Source organism: Scomber japonicus, chromosome 9 (assembly GCF_027409825.1).
Source record: "Scomber japonicus isolate fScoJap1 chromosome 9, fScoJap1.pri, whole genome shotgun sequence".
In the NCBI taxonomy this organism is placed as follows: Eukaryota; Metazoa; Chordata; class Actinopteri; order Scombriformes; family Scombridae; genus Scomber; species Scomber japonicus.
Genome location: NC_070586.1, coordinates 37296463 through 37311902, shown reverse-complemented (window position 1 = coordinate 37311902; position 15440 = coordinate 37296463). Strand labels below are relative to the sequence as shown.

Below are 15440 nucleotides of genomic sequence, written 5' to 3'. Positions count from 1 at the left end.
GTAGTAAACTTTAACTAAACTTTAAACTTTAAGTTCCTGTGACTATTTGTTCAAAAAAGGTCAATCATTTTATTGTTAAGGGGCCAGTATACTGGATGAGAACTGCTCCCTGGACAGACTTTTCTTTTTTAATAACCAGAATTTATATCGCTGGACAGTCAAATAGAAAATCCCCCCAACTCCCTTGTTCTGCTTGACCCTTGGTCTCTACACATAATTGTTTCCTTCCTCATAAGTCCCTGCATCAGAGTTATAATAAATAGAGTTGTGATTAGGGCTGTGACAATAACCACATTACCTGGGTCATGTGTTGCCTATCATAGGGTTGAGTTCATTACTGTTATCAACATTGAAGTTAGTAGGTCCCGGACGGGAGAATAGTGGGTCCAGGGCATGATTCTGTCATCCAGACAGCTATAATCCCAGGCTACCTGTGAGATGAGAAAGCACAGATTCAGTCCAATCATATTTGGAAACACTAGAAGATCTGTGTTAGCATACGCATGCTTTATCCTCATTCAAGTTAGCCAGGGCTTAACTGGAAGTAGCTGGCACAAGTCGCATGGGCCCCCACAGATTTGGAAGCTATGCAGAAGATATGAAACTTTTTTTACTTAATTTGCCACTGAACAACCTTCATAGGAATGAATGAGGCCCCAACTCTGACACTACCCAGTTGTCTTAATATGTCAATGCTTGCTCTGGGGGCATGCTAAACCACTGGGATACCCTATTTCACCATGGTATATTGGTAAAAAAAAAAAGAAAATCCATAGCGTTACAGCCCTACTTGTGATAAATGTCACATGTTCTAAGCAAATAAGTTAAAGAAAAGACTTGTCAACATACTTCAGAGGTTCAGTATAGCATTGAATGAGACTGGTACTACAAAAAAATGCAATGACTTCAATCCTGTAAGGACAGTACAAGTAGTTGCTCAACAACTTTTGAACCTAGACTTGGAAGAAATGTCATGTTTTACATATATATATATATATATATATATATATGAAGCTTCTTGTTCTAATACCAAACTGTTAGGAACAAGCTCAAAATGAACACTAATTGTAACTAGGGATGTCCCGATCCGATATTGATATCGGAAATCAGTCCGATATCAGCCAAAAAAGTGAATATCGGATTTTATCGGACTGAATCTAAAAACTCCGATATAAACGCTCCGATATAAGCTGTGCATTTACCGCTCCAGCACTTCTATAATAATAGGTGACTCTGGTTTGATCACACTCCAACACAGTAGGTAGCGGTAATGCCCCTTAATTAACGTTGGTGCCGGCCGCGGAAGAAGAGCGTCTCTGATCCAGCATGCACAGCCCACGTGATCACAACAACGACAACGTGTGTGCCTGCAGCAAGGTGTAGTGATGTCGGCTGTGTGGAAGTATTTTACTGTAAACTCGGACAAAGACGTTGCAGCTAAATGCAACATTTGTCAGGCGCAAGTGTCCCGTGGAGGGACAGAACCGGAAAGGTTCAATACAACCAACCTCATCGCACATTTGAAAAAACACCACAAAAAAGAACATGAGGATTTTCGCGTGAAAAAAAAAATCTCCACATTATGCTCGGACTGCAGAAAGTGGAGGAGGAGGAGGAGTAGTAAGGGTAGTCAGCACTGACTGATTATTATTTGTTTTATGCTCTTGTTATTAGAGTGATATGTTTATTGTGTTTACACTCTATTCTTCAGTGAAGACTAAGAGTAATTACTACATTGTTTTGGGCACAGTCAGTCAGTGAAACTGGAGCTGTGTGAACTCTTAACTTAGAGCAGTTGGACAGTGGACAATATTGTGTTGTTGTTGTTGTTTTGTCCCTGCCCACAGTTGTTTCCAACATATGCTGACAGTAAAAAAAATAACTGGAGTGAACTTGAATTGTTTGCACTTTAAAATTTAATTTATTCTATTCAATTGTATAATGATGTTGGTAACCAGTGGTTATTTTGCACTTTAAATATAACATTTTGTTTTTATTGGATTTGTTGAGGTAATACTCTTATGTTGAAGGTTAAAATTTATGTAACCAATTGGTTAATAATAAATGGGTCAGTTTTTCCTATACCTACTGTTGCTGACTATTGTTTTCTGTTATATCACTACAACATCAGTAACAGTAACAGTAACATCACTTTATCAAGCCTTTTCTAACATTCCACACAACAAAATAAGGAATAAATATATGTATGATTCGTGCCTATATCGTATCGTATTGATATCGGTATCGGCCAATACTCAAGGCTACAATATCGGTATCGTATCGGAAGTGAAAAAGTCATATCGGGACATCCCTATTTGTAACAACTGAGTCTGATCAGCAAAGTATCTGAAAATGAGCCAGCTCTCCTTTTCTAGCAGTACCTGCAACAGTGAGTCTTTGACCGCCAGGAGCAGATGGAGGAGGACAGACCAAAACATAATTTATACCACAGGGCAGTTCACCAATTTATTGTTAAAACATGTAGTCTTTCTTATGGTACCTCTTTCCAAAGGGTTTTGTCAACAAGGAGATATGGTCTGATAGCGTCTACATATAAAAAAACTAAAAGGTTGCTACAAAAAGGTTAACAATAAATAAATGTATCAATTGTAGAGATTGGTCAATGGTGTAAACGTTGTTGTATGAGAATAAAAATAACCATGCGTGTCTAAAAAATACATAATTGTCATCTTTACAGTTTCGCATTTGTAATAAATATGTTATATCGGTCTCAACAGATAATTGTTTTTGGTTTGGGCCTGAAATACCATATCTGCGTCTGTAATGGTAATGCTAGCAGAGATTGTGTGTGTTTGCCAAGCATCTAAGCCATCTTCACTCTTTACTTTTTAGGCCATGGAGCTTCTAGTTGAGAAGGCCATCAGTAGTGCCTCTGCCCCCCTCAGCCCAGGTGATGCACTGAGGCGTGTCTTTGAATGTATTTCTTCTGGGATTTTGCTCTCTGGTAAGATATTTTCCTATATATTTATAAGTGTTAGACTGATTAGGCTCTTGTACTGTCCTTCAGACCAAATAAATGTGGTTCTGTTTGTGAACCAAAAAATGTCATCTGAAAAGGGGGGACTGTATTCACACTCACTGTATTTACATGCACTAATGTAATCTGACTACTATTGTCCTCTTTTGGTAGTAACAGAGTAACCTGACAGAGAGAAAATTCTTGAGAAAAGAATATTTCATTCTGAGGAATTCTGTGCTCAGAGACAAATAACCCAGTTTTGCACACAATAGATTCAATATTTAATCCAGCAGGTACTAGGTTTGCCCCAGGGTTGTTTTAGCCCCCTGAAAAACCTTCAAGGACTAGTTCATCATTTTGAGAAATGTACTTGTTCGTTTTCTGGCAGAGCCCATAGGAGACTTTAATAACATGATATACACTGAATTATGTAGACTTGAAAACGTAATTCCGTAACAAATTTAAATGTAAATGAAAACAATCGTATTGTATGGGCATTCTGTGACTATACTAAAGTGAAAATGGAAAACATTTGACATTTAATTTTCAAATCTGTACCCCACAATACAATATTCAAATCTTGAAAATTAAAATGTAATATAAAGAACAACCTCATTTGCCATTTATATAATCAATATTTAAGTCACAGTTAACATAAAAAGGCAGTTTTCTAACCGTCTGAAAATGAAATGTCAAATAGTTTCTCCTAACCTGATAAGTGGACAATAATGAAATGCAAAAAGGGAAACGGAACCCCCGGTCTATTACATCTACATACCAACGCACTGTTTATGGGGTCAAAATGAAAATGCAATTTGGCATTCCTCTCATCAAGGCAGGACTTCAGTTTGGAAGCCAGTCATTATCTACAGGCACCATCTTGCTATTCTTAATAGCACACAGCCCCAGAGAAAGGTCTGACTACACTCAACTGCGTACATTTGCATTTATTTCACCTTTGTAGTCCACTATAATCTATTTCTGAACAAATTTAAGGCCAGAAGTAAGCCCCGCAGTTGCAGAGTCTTCACTCATATTAGATCTACAAAGCCTAATGTAAAAATGTGTTCTTAACTTTTGTAAAGTGTAGCACTAATGTCAAACTGCACAGAGCTGTATAAGAAAACATGCTTTTGATTGTGGATAGTGGAGCTGTTGGCTGGATTTTTGGAGTTTGTTGGTTGCAGCAGAGGTTGGAAGTTTGAAATGTAAAATGCGTTTTCATTACACCCTCACAGCAGGGAATAGCCATGGTGAGCCATGCTTCTGAAGGACCAACCTGTAACGACCGCCCTTTCCTCATCTCTCTTGAACAAACCATGTTATTGTAAGACTCAACCTTTGTGTCTGTGCTGTGAACACCAGGCGCACAATCTAACTGGAGGCTGTTATTGAATTAGCAGAGCCACATTAGCTCCCTCCCCTCTGGTTCAGTGATGTAATGATGGGGCTTCTGATGGGGCCTCTTCCTACCTCTTCTGGCTTGTATAGGTAGCTGAGGCTTCTCAAACATACAACATGGGGCTGTTGGGGTACAATTTTTTTGTTTTGAGTAATGAGTTGAACTAAATACTGATCAACATACCAATTACTCAGTCACCTTAAATCCATTCCAGCAGTTATATAGTTCAAATCCATAGAATACTGAGCTGTGATTAAATGAAACATGTCTAATACAGTTTTATTTCTTTTAACAGGTGGGCCAGGATTGGTAGATCCATGTGAAAAGAATCCTTTGGATACCCTGACACCCATGGGAGAGCAACAGAGAGAAGACATTACCTCAAGTGCCCAAGTACAAGCTCTTGAATTCATAAACTTGTGACGTTAAGACATTAATCTGAAAATTGACAGACAGCTATACTAAAATTTAGATTTTTAGCCATGAATAATTAACCTTAGCAACCAATAACGTAATTTGTGGAAATTGGTTGTGCAGCAGTGAAGCACTGGGTAAAAATATAAAGCACAAGAGAACACCATATGAATATAAACATGTCAAACAATATACAAGAGAATACAGTGCTCATAGGTGAGAAAAGTTTAAATGAAATTATTGTTAATAATTAGAGGTGTGATGGGATCTCGTGCTGCGAGATCCCTCGAGATTAAAACATGTCAATATTTCTCATCAAGGTGAATGCTGTCTTGCGAAGCAATATTAAGGGTGCGCACCAAAAAAACAAAAAAGACAATAGTTTTTCTATCGCTCATTTGCAAGTCATGTCTTCTTTTTATAATGTCACGTGTGGGTCATTAACCTTGCTGCAGCTCCTACCTGCTGAGGAGATCTCACAGTCAGCAGTAGGAGAGGAGGAGAGGTGCAGGTGTAGGTTGACCTCAGGTCACTGAAAGCCTGAGGTAGGAGGAGCGGGAGAATCTAGTGCAGCTAATGATGCAAAAAGTGAAATGAGTCACACTACCAAATTATAACACAATTTATATGTTGTTCTACTTGTGTATGTGTGTGATACAGGACGTGTTACTTATATTTCAGTGTTTTTTATTAGCAATATGTTATCATTTGTGATAATTTGACTTTTTATCATATACTAGGATTGTTTCTTTTCTTTATATTCACTTTTTGGTATTTGTGATTGTTGTGTACATACATCTTCTGATGCCTAGTCTGGACACATCATCAGTGATGTGCCTGGACTCATTGGACGTTTCGGGTCTTTCAACAATCATACGCCCTCCTCCAGGTGACCCAACCGGGATTGATCAAGTCCCGGCTTGTGTCCAGACGGCTAGCTAACTACCATGACTCCATGGTACTCCTCTTTTGAGCCACAGCCATCTTGAGGCCCTTTCTGCCGCTTCGGTGGAACTGCGGATGGCTCTCCTCTTCCTCTCTCCATCGATGCCTAAGTAGCTGAAGGCTCTTGCCAAAGAACGGGCTGCAAATCCTCGACATCCAACCTCCACCGGGAAACACCTCGCTCTCCAACCAGCTTGATGGCAGTCGCTGACCAGCCCTGCGTACTTGGAGAGCTTTCTCTCGAAGGCTTCTTCCAAGCGGTCTTCCCACGGGACTGTCAGCTCAAGAAGCACCGCTTGTTTGGTGGACTCAGACACAAGGACAATGTCTGGTCGCAGAGTGGTGACTGCGATGTGGCTGGGGAACTTCAGCTGATGTTCAAGGTCCACCAACAACTGCCAGTCTCTTGCAGACGTCAGGATGCCTGCTGATGTTCTTCTGGCAGGAGTTGGCTTGTCCCCAGCTCTGACAAAGGCGATGGTCTTCTTGGAGGGACGGAACTGTTTTGCCCACGCCAGTCCTGTGCTTATGGCTTCAGCGATGGTCTTAAGGACTTGGTCATGCCTCCACCTGTACCGTCCATCTCCAAGTGCCCTTGAACAGGAGCTTAGGATGTGTTCCAGGGTTCCTCGCTTGGAGCACAGAGGGCATGCTGGTGTCTCAGCTATGCCCCATGTGTGCAGGTTTGACGGGCTTGGGAGTACGTCATACACTGCCTGGATTAGGAATTTTATGCGTTGTGGCTCGGCTTTCCAGAGCTCAGCCCAGGTCACTTTTCGCTCAACAGCATTCTCCCACCTTGTCCAAGCACCCTGTTGCTTCATTCCCACCGCCTTGCAGGTTCTTGTCTCCTCCACTACTGCTCTCACCTCGTCCTGAACAAGTCGCCGCGCTTCCCTCCCCCTGGTGTTAAATTGGGGGGTTGGAAAGGATCCAAGCCCAGCTCGACCTCGAGTGACCACTCCCACCAGGCTCCTGTGACGCAGCCTTGCATCTGCCTCTTCGACTGCTTCCTCTGCCCTCCATTTCCTGCCAGTCCTCACTTGGATCCCTGCCTTAACCACCTTCGGATCACATGAGTCCCTGTACTGAACCACTTCTCTGGCTCTGGTTACTTTGAATTCCTCCTCCAAGGATTTGAAGGGCAGTTGCAGTTTGTTGCTGTTCCCGTAGAGTGCAATGCTGCTTAGGGTCTTAGGTAGTCCAAGCCATCTCCGGAGGTGGTTGCTGACCTTCCTCTCCAAGATCTCTACTGTTGAGAATATAATTTAGATCTTTATGGTTCTTATTTCCATAAATACCAAAATTATCTATCTATAGAATATCTATCTATATGGGGAAACCTTTTACAGTGCTTGCATATTGCATATACTTAGAAAGTAGTTTTAGTTAATTAATACATTTCAAAATACACCTGCATTATTTTGCATTTTGTGACTTTGAAATAAAAGAACAGTCATATTTAGGGCCCGAGTGCTGACCAGCGCAAAGCCCTATTGTATCTGTCCGGATTATTAGGGCCCGAGCGCTGACCAGCGCGAAGCCCTATTGTATCTGTCCGGATTATTAGGGCCCGAGCGCTGACCAGCGCGAAGCCCTATTGTATCTGTCCGGATTATTAGGGCCCGAGCGCTGACCAGCGCGAAGCCCTATTGTATCTGTCAAGATTATTATTAGGGCCCGAGCGCTGACCAGCGCGAAGCCCTATTGTTTCTGTCAAGATTATTATTAGGGCCCGAGCGCTGACAAGCGCGAAGCCCTATTGTGATCGTCCAGATTATTATTAGGGCCCGAGTGCTGACCAGCGCGAAGCCCTATTGTTTTTGCCATGATTATTATTAGGGCCCGAGCGCTGACCAGCACGAAGCCCTATTGTAATTGCCCGGATTATTATTATTAGGGCCCGAGCACTGAACAGCGCGAAGCCCTATTGTAATTGTCCGGATTATTAGGGCCCGAGCGCTGACCAGCGCGAAGCCCTATTGTTTTTGCCATGATTATTATTAGGGCCCGAGCGCTGACCAGCGCGAAGCCCTATTGTTTTTGCCATGGTTATTATTATTCTTCCCCTTTATTTTTGACCAGCGCGAAGCCCTATTGTTTTTGCCATGGTTATTATTATTCTTCCCCTTTATTTTTCTTCTGACAAAGTAACGGCCTTTTTGCCCCCCTGAACGTGCCTTAAAAGTCACCAAAGTTTCCACGCAAGTCAGACCCGGCGAAAATTTTTATATTTTATGGTTTGCATAAACGGGCGTGCTAAAATGGCTCTCTAGCGCCACCTGCAAAATCAAGAAAATCGAGCCCCTCGCCACAGATTGACATAGAGCAACGAAACTTGGTACACATGTTCATCATGTCAAGACGCACCAAAAAGTCTCTTGGACACATACCCTAACACCAACAGGAAGTTGGCCATTTTGAATGAAAATATTGATTTTAATGCAAATTGTGGCATCATATTTGAACAAACTACTCCTAGAGTTTTCTTCCCATCCACTTCAAATTCACACATAGTCATCTTGAGACAGTGGAGATGAAAATTTATCAAAAGCTTTTTCCCATGTCATTCCTGGTTGCCGTGGTGACGCGGCGAATTTCGATGCTTCGCCATGAAATTTCAAACCCTCATAACTTCACTCCACATGGTCTCAGCTTTTCCAAATTTCATATGCTTGTTCAGTGTCCTGGTCTGAACACATGTACAGTCTCATATTTAGTGACAGTCATAGCGCCACCTACTGGCAACAGGAAGTCACTTGCGTCATTTGTTCATTAATTACTCCCATAATCTTCAGTATTTCTACCTGAAATTAACTCAGCTGAGACATAAGACCTTGGTGATGCTACAGTCTGCAACTCATGACCCATCATCAAATACCGTTGCCATGACAACACATTCAACGCCATGAAAATACGATTACAGTTTTCAGGGGCAAAGGATGCCTCCACGGTAACGAAACTCAACACACACGTCTGGAGTGGGGTCATTTCACATCCTATATACTTCAATGGGATGGGCGTGACTAAACGGCTCAATAGCGCCCCCTTGAATATTTCAAAATTGAACCTCAGCCTTCCTGATTGACATAGAAGAATGAAACTCGCTAGGTTTATGTATCATCTCCAGACGCACAAAAACGCCATTTGGACCCATACCCTTAATCCAACAGGAAGTCAGCCATCTTGGTAAAAATGCTCAATTTTGGTGCATTTTTTGGTCATTTCCAGGCATCATATTTGAACAAACTAGTCCTAGGGATTTCATCCCATCCTCTTCAAATTCACACACAATCATCTTGAGACATTGGAGATGAAAAGTTATCAAAATCTTTTTCTTCCGTCATTCCTGGTTGCCATGGTGACATGGCGAATTTCGATGTCTCGCCATGAAATTCCAAACCCTCATAACTTGACTCCACAGGGTCTCAGCTTTTCCAAATTTCAGATGCTTGTTCAGGGTCCTGCTCTGAACACATGTACAGTCTCATATTTAGTGACAGTCATAGCGCCACCTACTGGCAACAGGAAGTCACTTGCTTCATTCTTTCACTAATTACTCTCATAATCTTAAGTATTTACACCTGAAATTGACTCAGCTAAGACATAACACCAGTTATCAAAAGCTTTTTTATGACTTCTTCCTGTTGGGCGTGGCTGTGCAGACAATTTCGATGCTTCGCCATTAGGCAGGAAGTCCTTATAACTCCTACAGACATTGTCCTGTCCACTCCAAATTCATCATGCATGTAGAGGGTCCCGCCCTGAACACATCTACGCATCAATACTGTGTCAAATACACAGCACCACCTACTGGACACAGGAAGTCAGCCTTATATGACAAATATTATCCGATTTACATGAAATTTACAGGATGTGTTCTCTACATCACACACTGCAACATGACATATAATTGGTGGGTGATCTCTAGCCCCACCTAGTGGACACATGCAATGTGACTTAGCCCCATCACACAGTGTTCATTACAAGCCCCGGTGCCAAGACGTCTATGCGCCCGCTGTGTCTGCCGTGTGACTGCAGCATGCACCGACATGCGCGTACAAGGCGGTGCGTGGGGGCGCGAGGGCCCGTTCATCACTGCTTGCAGTTTTAATTCTGTTCTTTATTTTTCTTCTGACAAAGTAACAGCCTTTTTGCCCCCCTAAACGTGCCCCAAAACTCACCAAAGTTTGCATGCAAGCCAGACCCGGTGAAAAATGTTATATTTTATGGTTTGCATAAATGGGTGTGGCAAAATGGCTCTCTAGCGGCCCCTGCAAAAAATATAAAATCGAGCCCCTCGCCCCAGATTCACATAGAGAAACGAAACTCGGTACACATGTTCATCATGTCAAGACGCACCAAAAAGTCTCTTGGACACATACCCTAACCCCAACAGGAAGTCGGCCATTTTGAATCAAATTGACGATTTTGCCGCTGATTCTGGCATCATATTTGAACGAACTAGTCCTAGAGATTTCATCCCATCCCCTTCAAATTCACACAGAATCATCTTGAACACTTATCAAAAGCTTGTTCGCCCGTCATTCCTGGTTGCTGTGGTGACGTGGCGAATTTCGATGTCTCGCCAAGAAATTTCAAACCCTCATAACTTGACTCCAAATGGTCTGAGCTTTTCCAAATGTATGCTTGTTCAGCGTCCTGGTCTGAACACATGTACAGTCTCATATTTAGTGACATAGCGCCACCTACTGGCAACAGGAAGTCACTTGCTTCATTCTTTCACTAATTATTCCCATAATCTTAAGTATTTACACCTGACATTGACTCAGCTGAGACATAAGACCAGTTATCAGAATCTTTTTTATGACTTATTCCTGTTGGGCGTGGCAGTGCGGACATTTTCGATGCTTCGCCATAAAGCAGGAAGTCCTTATAAGTCCTACAGACATTGTCCCATCTACCCCAAATTGATCACGCATGTAGAGGGTCCCGCCCTGAACACATCTATGCATCAGCACTGTGTCATATACACAGCGCCACCTACTAGACACAGGAAGTCAGCCTCATATGACAAACATCATCCGATTAAAAAGAAATTTACAGGATGTGTTCTCCACATCATACACTACAACATGACTTATGATTAGTGGCTGTGCGTGCTACCTTGTGGCTGTTTTCCAGCTCCACATAGTGAACGCAGGAAGTGATATTTCACCACTTCATGCAACGTCAAATAAAAGCCTGCGTAAGAAGACGTCTACATGCGCGCCCTCCGACTGAGCCGCAGCCTGACGTGCGTGGGGGGGGCGAGGGCCCCTTCATCGCTGCTTGCAGCTTTAATTTCTCATTGAAGTTTTCCTAAAAATAGTGTTAAAATCTCAATCTCGTGAACCCAATATCATGTCTCGTCTCATGAGCTGAGTGTATTGTGTCACCCCTACTCATGTAAAATTTTTAATTTATTTTAAGTTACAGGAACCAGAATGTAAGGTATTTAGAACATTTAACTGCTTGACACTGAGAGAATACTGCCAGAAAAAGGAAAATAGTTTCTTTTTGAATTGTTTTAAAAATCAAACAAAATAGACATCAGTCATATACATCATTTTGGTACTAATGTTGATGGTGATCTTGTCTGTTATAGTACCCAGGTACTTGTAGGTTCAGTGCATCCAGTAATAACCCTTTGATCAGTTTTGATGAAAGGATTTTATAATTAAAGTAGTCAGGGGCAGGGCTACTGGCTTATACATATAGGTAGATACATATGGTTTATTTTGGCCACAGTGACCATTTTAGATTAATTCCATTCCAATTTAAAGATGTAACTAAAAATGGTCTTCAGTGCCAGTTCATGTCACTATCTTTGAATGTTCACGCCACAGTTAAAAGTGACCTGAATCCGATTTGTTCACTCAAATGTGACACATATCTGATATGTTTCTGACAATGTGAACAGCACAAGTCGCATTGAATCTGACATTTCCAAATCCCTTCCAGGCCACCTTCAAATGTGGTACTGAATCGGATACATGTCAGATTTTTTTGAATGTGACCGCAATCTGAACAGTCCGGTCGCATTTAATGCGGCTTTGACATTATTCTGGAGCAACACACAGCTAATGGTCTGCATAAAGACTTCATTAATGTATTAATTTTCTTTCTCCTCTTCCTCCTTTTTAACATCACCCGCTCACAAATGTGCACACTGTTTTTTTTTAACATTAGACAATAAATGAGGCTACCAGTAACTTCACCAGCTGTGGCAGTGTGGCCATGTTCGCTTCCGTAAACACCGTTCTTGGCGTGACAAAAACAGAACATATGTTTTTAGGGATTTGATGGTTCTTAAAGGATAGGCTTTTACTTTTTCAAGTGTCTTAAAACAGCCAGGTACCCACAAATAGACTTTGAAACATGTTTTCTTGCTGTAATCATTCCTTGTGTTCTTACTGACCATTAGAAGATGTGTTGATGATGGGGAATGAAATCCATTTAAAAGTTAATAATATGATGATAATATTCATAATAATATGAAGCTTCAACCATTTCTCACCTCTAAATTTGGCATGGATTAATTAAATGAGGTATGCATATGTGTCATGTCATATGTGTCAGATGCACAAAAAAGCCTGTCGGAGCCATACCCTAAGTCCAACAGGAGGCCAGTCACTTTGAATTGACTTAACAATTTCGGTGCCTTCTTTGTCATTTGCAGGCATTGTATTTTAACAAATTTCTCCTACCCATTTGACCTGACTCTCAAATTTATTCAAGAATGAAACAATGAAAATGTATTGTTTAAAATTCACTTGACTTGATATAACTTCCATCGCAGCTCAACAGGGAAACGGTGTCTGAGGATATGCGTAGTAGGACTTGTCAGTGACAAGTCCTACTACGCATAGTGACAACCTCATAGTGACAAGTTGTCACTATGAGTTTTGCAGGGTAAGCTTAAATCAATTGGTCTAGTCCAATTGATTCAGACATTTGCATTCCCACGTACAGTTCCTCCCTGTAATACCTAGATCATTTCAGGGTTGGTGTACATGAGGGACTATATGAGACACCCTCTGTTTCTTTTGGCTGCCTTTGCCTACACTAAAAGAGTAACTGTTTTGAAATGTCATTTATTTTTCTCTATACAGTTTGCTCTGAGATTGCTGGCATTCCGTCACATACATAAAGTTTTGGGTATGGACCTTTTGCCGCAGATGAACCCTCGCCTCAACATCCGAAACAGCCGCAAGCGTCGCCGTGACAACAGTGATGGGACAGACGGCTTTGAGGGTGAAGGCAAAAAGGACAAGAAAGATTATGATATTTTCTAAGCCTCTCAGTTACTCATTCAAAGTAATCTACATGAAAAAATGTACTAACATGTTGTATTTAACAAATGGGGTGTGCTTTCTTCTGTGTGCTGGCTGAGGTCCAGTGTTTTGTTTTTTAAAGCTACAGATATACCAATGTAATTGCAACCTCTGTATCACAGGAACAAAAATATCTATTTGTGTACTGTTTTAGTTATAGATTTAAAGTTTGGGTTCAAACTTAAACTGTACAAGAAAAAGCAATTTTAACCTTGAATAGAAGTGTTGACTGGTTTCTTAAGCTTCTGCTGCTGCTCTGTTCTTAGATATGTTTGTCAACTTTTACATTGAGGGGAAAGGTAGGGAGCACAATTAAAAATGGAGCCAGACTTGTTAATTAAACTGTATTATGGATTAGGAGAAAAGCAATGTTTAAATGTCAATGCCCTCAGTCATTTGTATAGTTGCGTTTAGAGGTGGAGTGTATTGTTGTACTTTTGTGAAGCATTCATTTGGCCTATTTAATTTTCAGTTATGTTGAACATCAGTTACTCTGTGCTTAATACAAGTGATGTTTGATGCTGTGGTCTTATGTCTCAATGCTAGGCTACACTTACACAAATTCAGGAGAACCTTAACTGTTGAAAGATCTGTGTTAGTAGTGAACTTGTCAGCCCTAAATGTAGTTTGTCTTATTTTCACATGTACACAAGTATTTGTATAATCTTTAAATAGATTTAAAAAAAAAAAAAGAATATTGGGTTGTTAATAAGCATGGTCAGATAGCATACTGTTTTCTTATTGAAATTTTTATTTTCCAGGTTAACTTTATCAGCTTGCTTGCTATCTTGGTTAGGTGCTAAATTAAATTCAGAAATGGAAATAATAAGAATTATGCCTGAGAATGGAAGGAAGTAGTATGGGCTGTAATGTACTTGCCCTTAAGTGTAATGAATGCCTATCTGCATTGTGCATTCTGTTTTACAGTTCTAGTAACATAATAAATCCAGATTAAAGAACTGTGTATATTTTAATGAGTACACTGTGTACCACCAAGAGAGAAACCAAGTTAAAGGCAATGCTAGTTACTCTGTATTTTGATGCCTCCATAAAGAATTCCACGTCATTAATATATTGCATCTTAAATGTTAAATGGGAGTTTGCCCAACCAGTCCACATGTGTTTTGTGGACTTGGAGAAGGCATTCGACCGTGTCCCTCGGGGGATCCTGTGGGGGGTTCTCCGGGAGTACAGGGTATCGGACCCCCTGATAAGGGCCGTCCGTTCCCTGTACGACCGGTGTCAGAGCTTGGTCCGCATTGCCGGCAATAAGTCGGACTTGTTTTCAGTGAGGTTTGGACTCCGCCAGGGCTGCCCTTTGTCACCGATCCTGTTCATAATTTTTATGGACAGGATTTCTAGGCGCAGCCAGGGTGTGGAGGGGGTCCGGTTTGGTGACCTCAGGATTGGGTCACTGCTTTTTGCAGATGATGTGGTCCTGTTTGCTTCATCAGACCGTGACCTCCAACTCTCACTGGATCAGTTCGCAGCCGAGTGCGAAGCGGCCGGGATGAGAATCAGCACCTCCAAATCCGAGGCCATGGTCCTCAACCGGAAAAGGGTGGAGTGCACTCTTCGGGTCAGGGATGAGATTCTGCCTCAAGTGGAGGAGTTCAAGTACCTCGGGGTCTTGTTCACGAGTGAGGGAAGGATGGAACGGGAGATCGACAGGCGGATCGGTGCGGCGTCTGCAGTAATGCGGACTCTGCACAGATCCGTCGTGGTGAAGAGGGAGCTGAGCCGAAAGGCGAAGCTCTCGATTTACCAGTCGATCTTCGTTCCTACCCTCACCTATGGTCATGAGCTTTGGGTAGTGACCGAAAGAACAAGATCGCGGGTACAAGCAGCCGAAATGAGCTTCCTCCGTAGGGTGGCTGGGCTCTCCCTTAGAGATAGGGTGAGAAGCTCAGTCATCCGGAGGGAGCTCGGAGTAGACCCGCTGCTCCTCCGCGTCGAGAGGAGCCAGATGAGGTGGTTCGGGCATCTAATTAGGATGCCTCCCGGACGCCTCCCTGGTGAGGTGTTCAGGGCACGTCCCACCGGTAGGAGACCCCGGGGAAGACCAAGGACACGCTGGAGAGACTATGTCTCTCGGCTGGCCTGAGAACGCCTCGGGGTCCCCCGGGAAGAGCTGGACGAAGTGGCTGGGGAGAGGGAAGTCTGGGCTTCCCTGCTTAGGCAGCTGCCCCTGCAACCCGACCCCGGATAAGCGGAAGAAGATGGATGGATGGATGGATGGATGTTTAGTGTCAGTTTAGAGTTTTGCACAGATTAAATTATGAAATGTAGTGGTCAGTGCACAAAGTATAATTCATCTGCATTGTTTACGTTGTATAATGAAAAATCCCATATTTGGGTCTAC

At 42.2% G+C, this 15440-nt stretch overlaps 1 protein-coding gene across 2 annotated transcripts in view; it reads left to right on the top strand.

The window, feature by feature from the left end:
- Nucleotides 1–14176, top strand: part of zfr (zinc finger RNA binding protein) — a 54880-nt gene extending 40704 nt beyond the window's left edge. The window contains exons 18-20 of one of the 2 annotated variants that reach the window (XM_053326040.1): nucleotides 2854–2965; nucleotides 4678–4775; nucleotides 12857–14176. In XM_053326040.1, coding sequence (XP_053182015.1) covers nucleotides 2854–2965; nucleotides 4678–4775; nucleotides 12857–13039 — 393 coding nt within the window. In that variant the 3' untranslated portion in view covers nucleotides 13040–14176. Of the gene's footprint in view, nucleotides 1–2853; nucleotides 2966–4677; nucleotides 4776–12856 lie in introns of those variants that run through there. The other variant, XR_008321804.1, reaches the window with a different exon arrangement.
- The last annotated feature ends 1264 nt before the right edge of the window (nucleotides 14177–15440 follow it).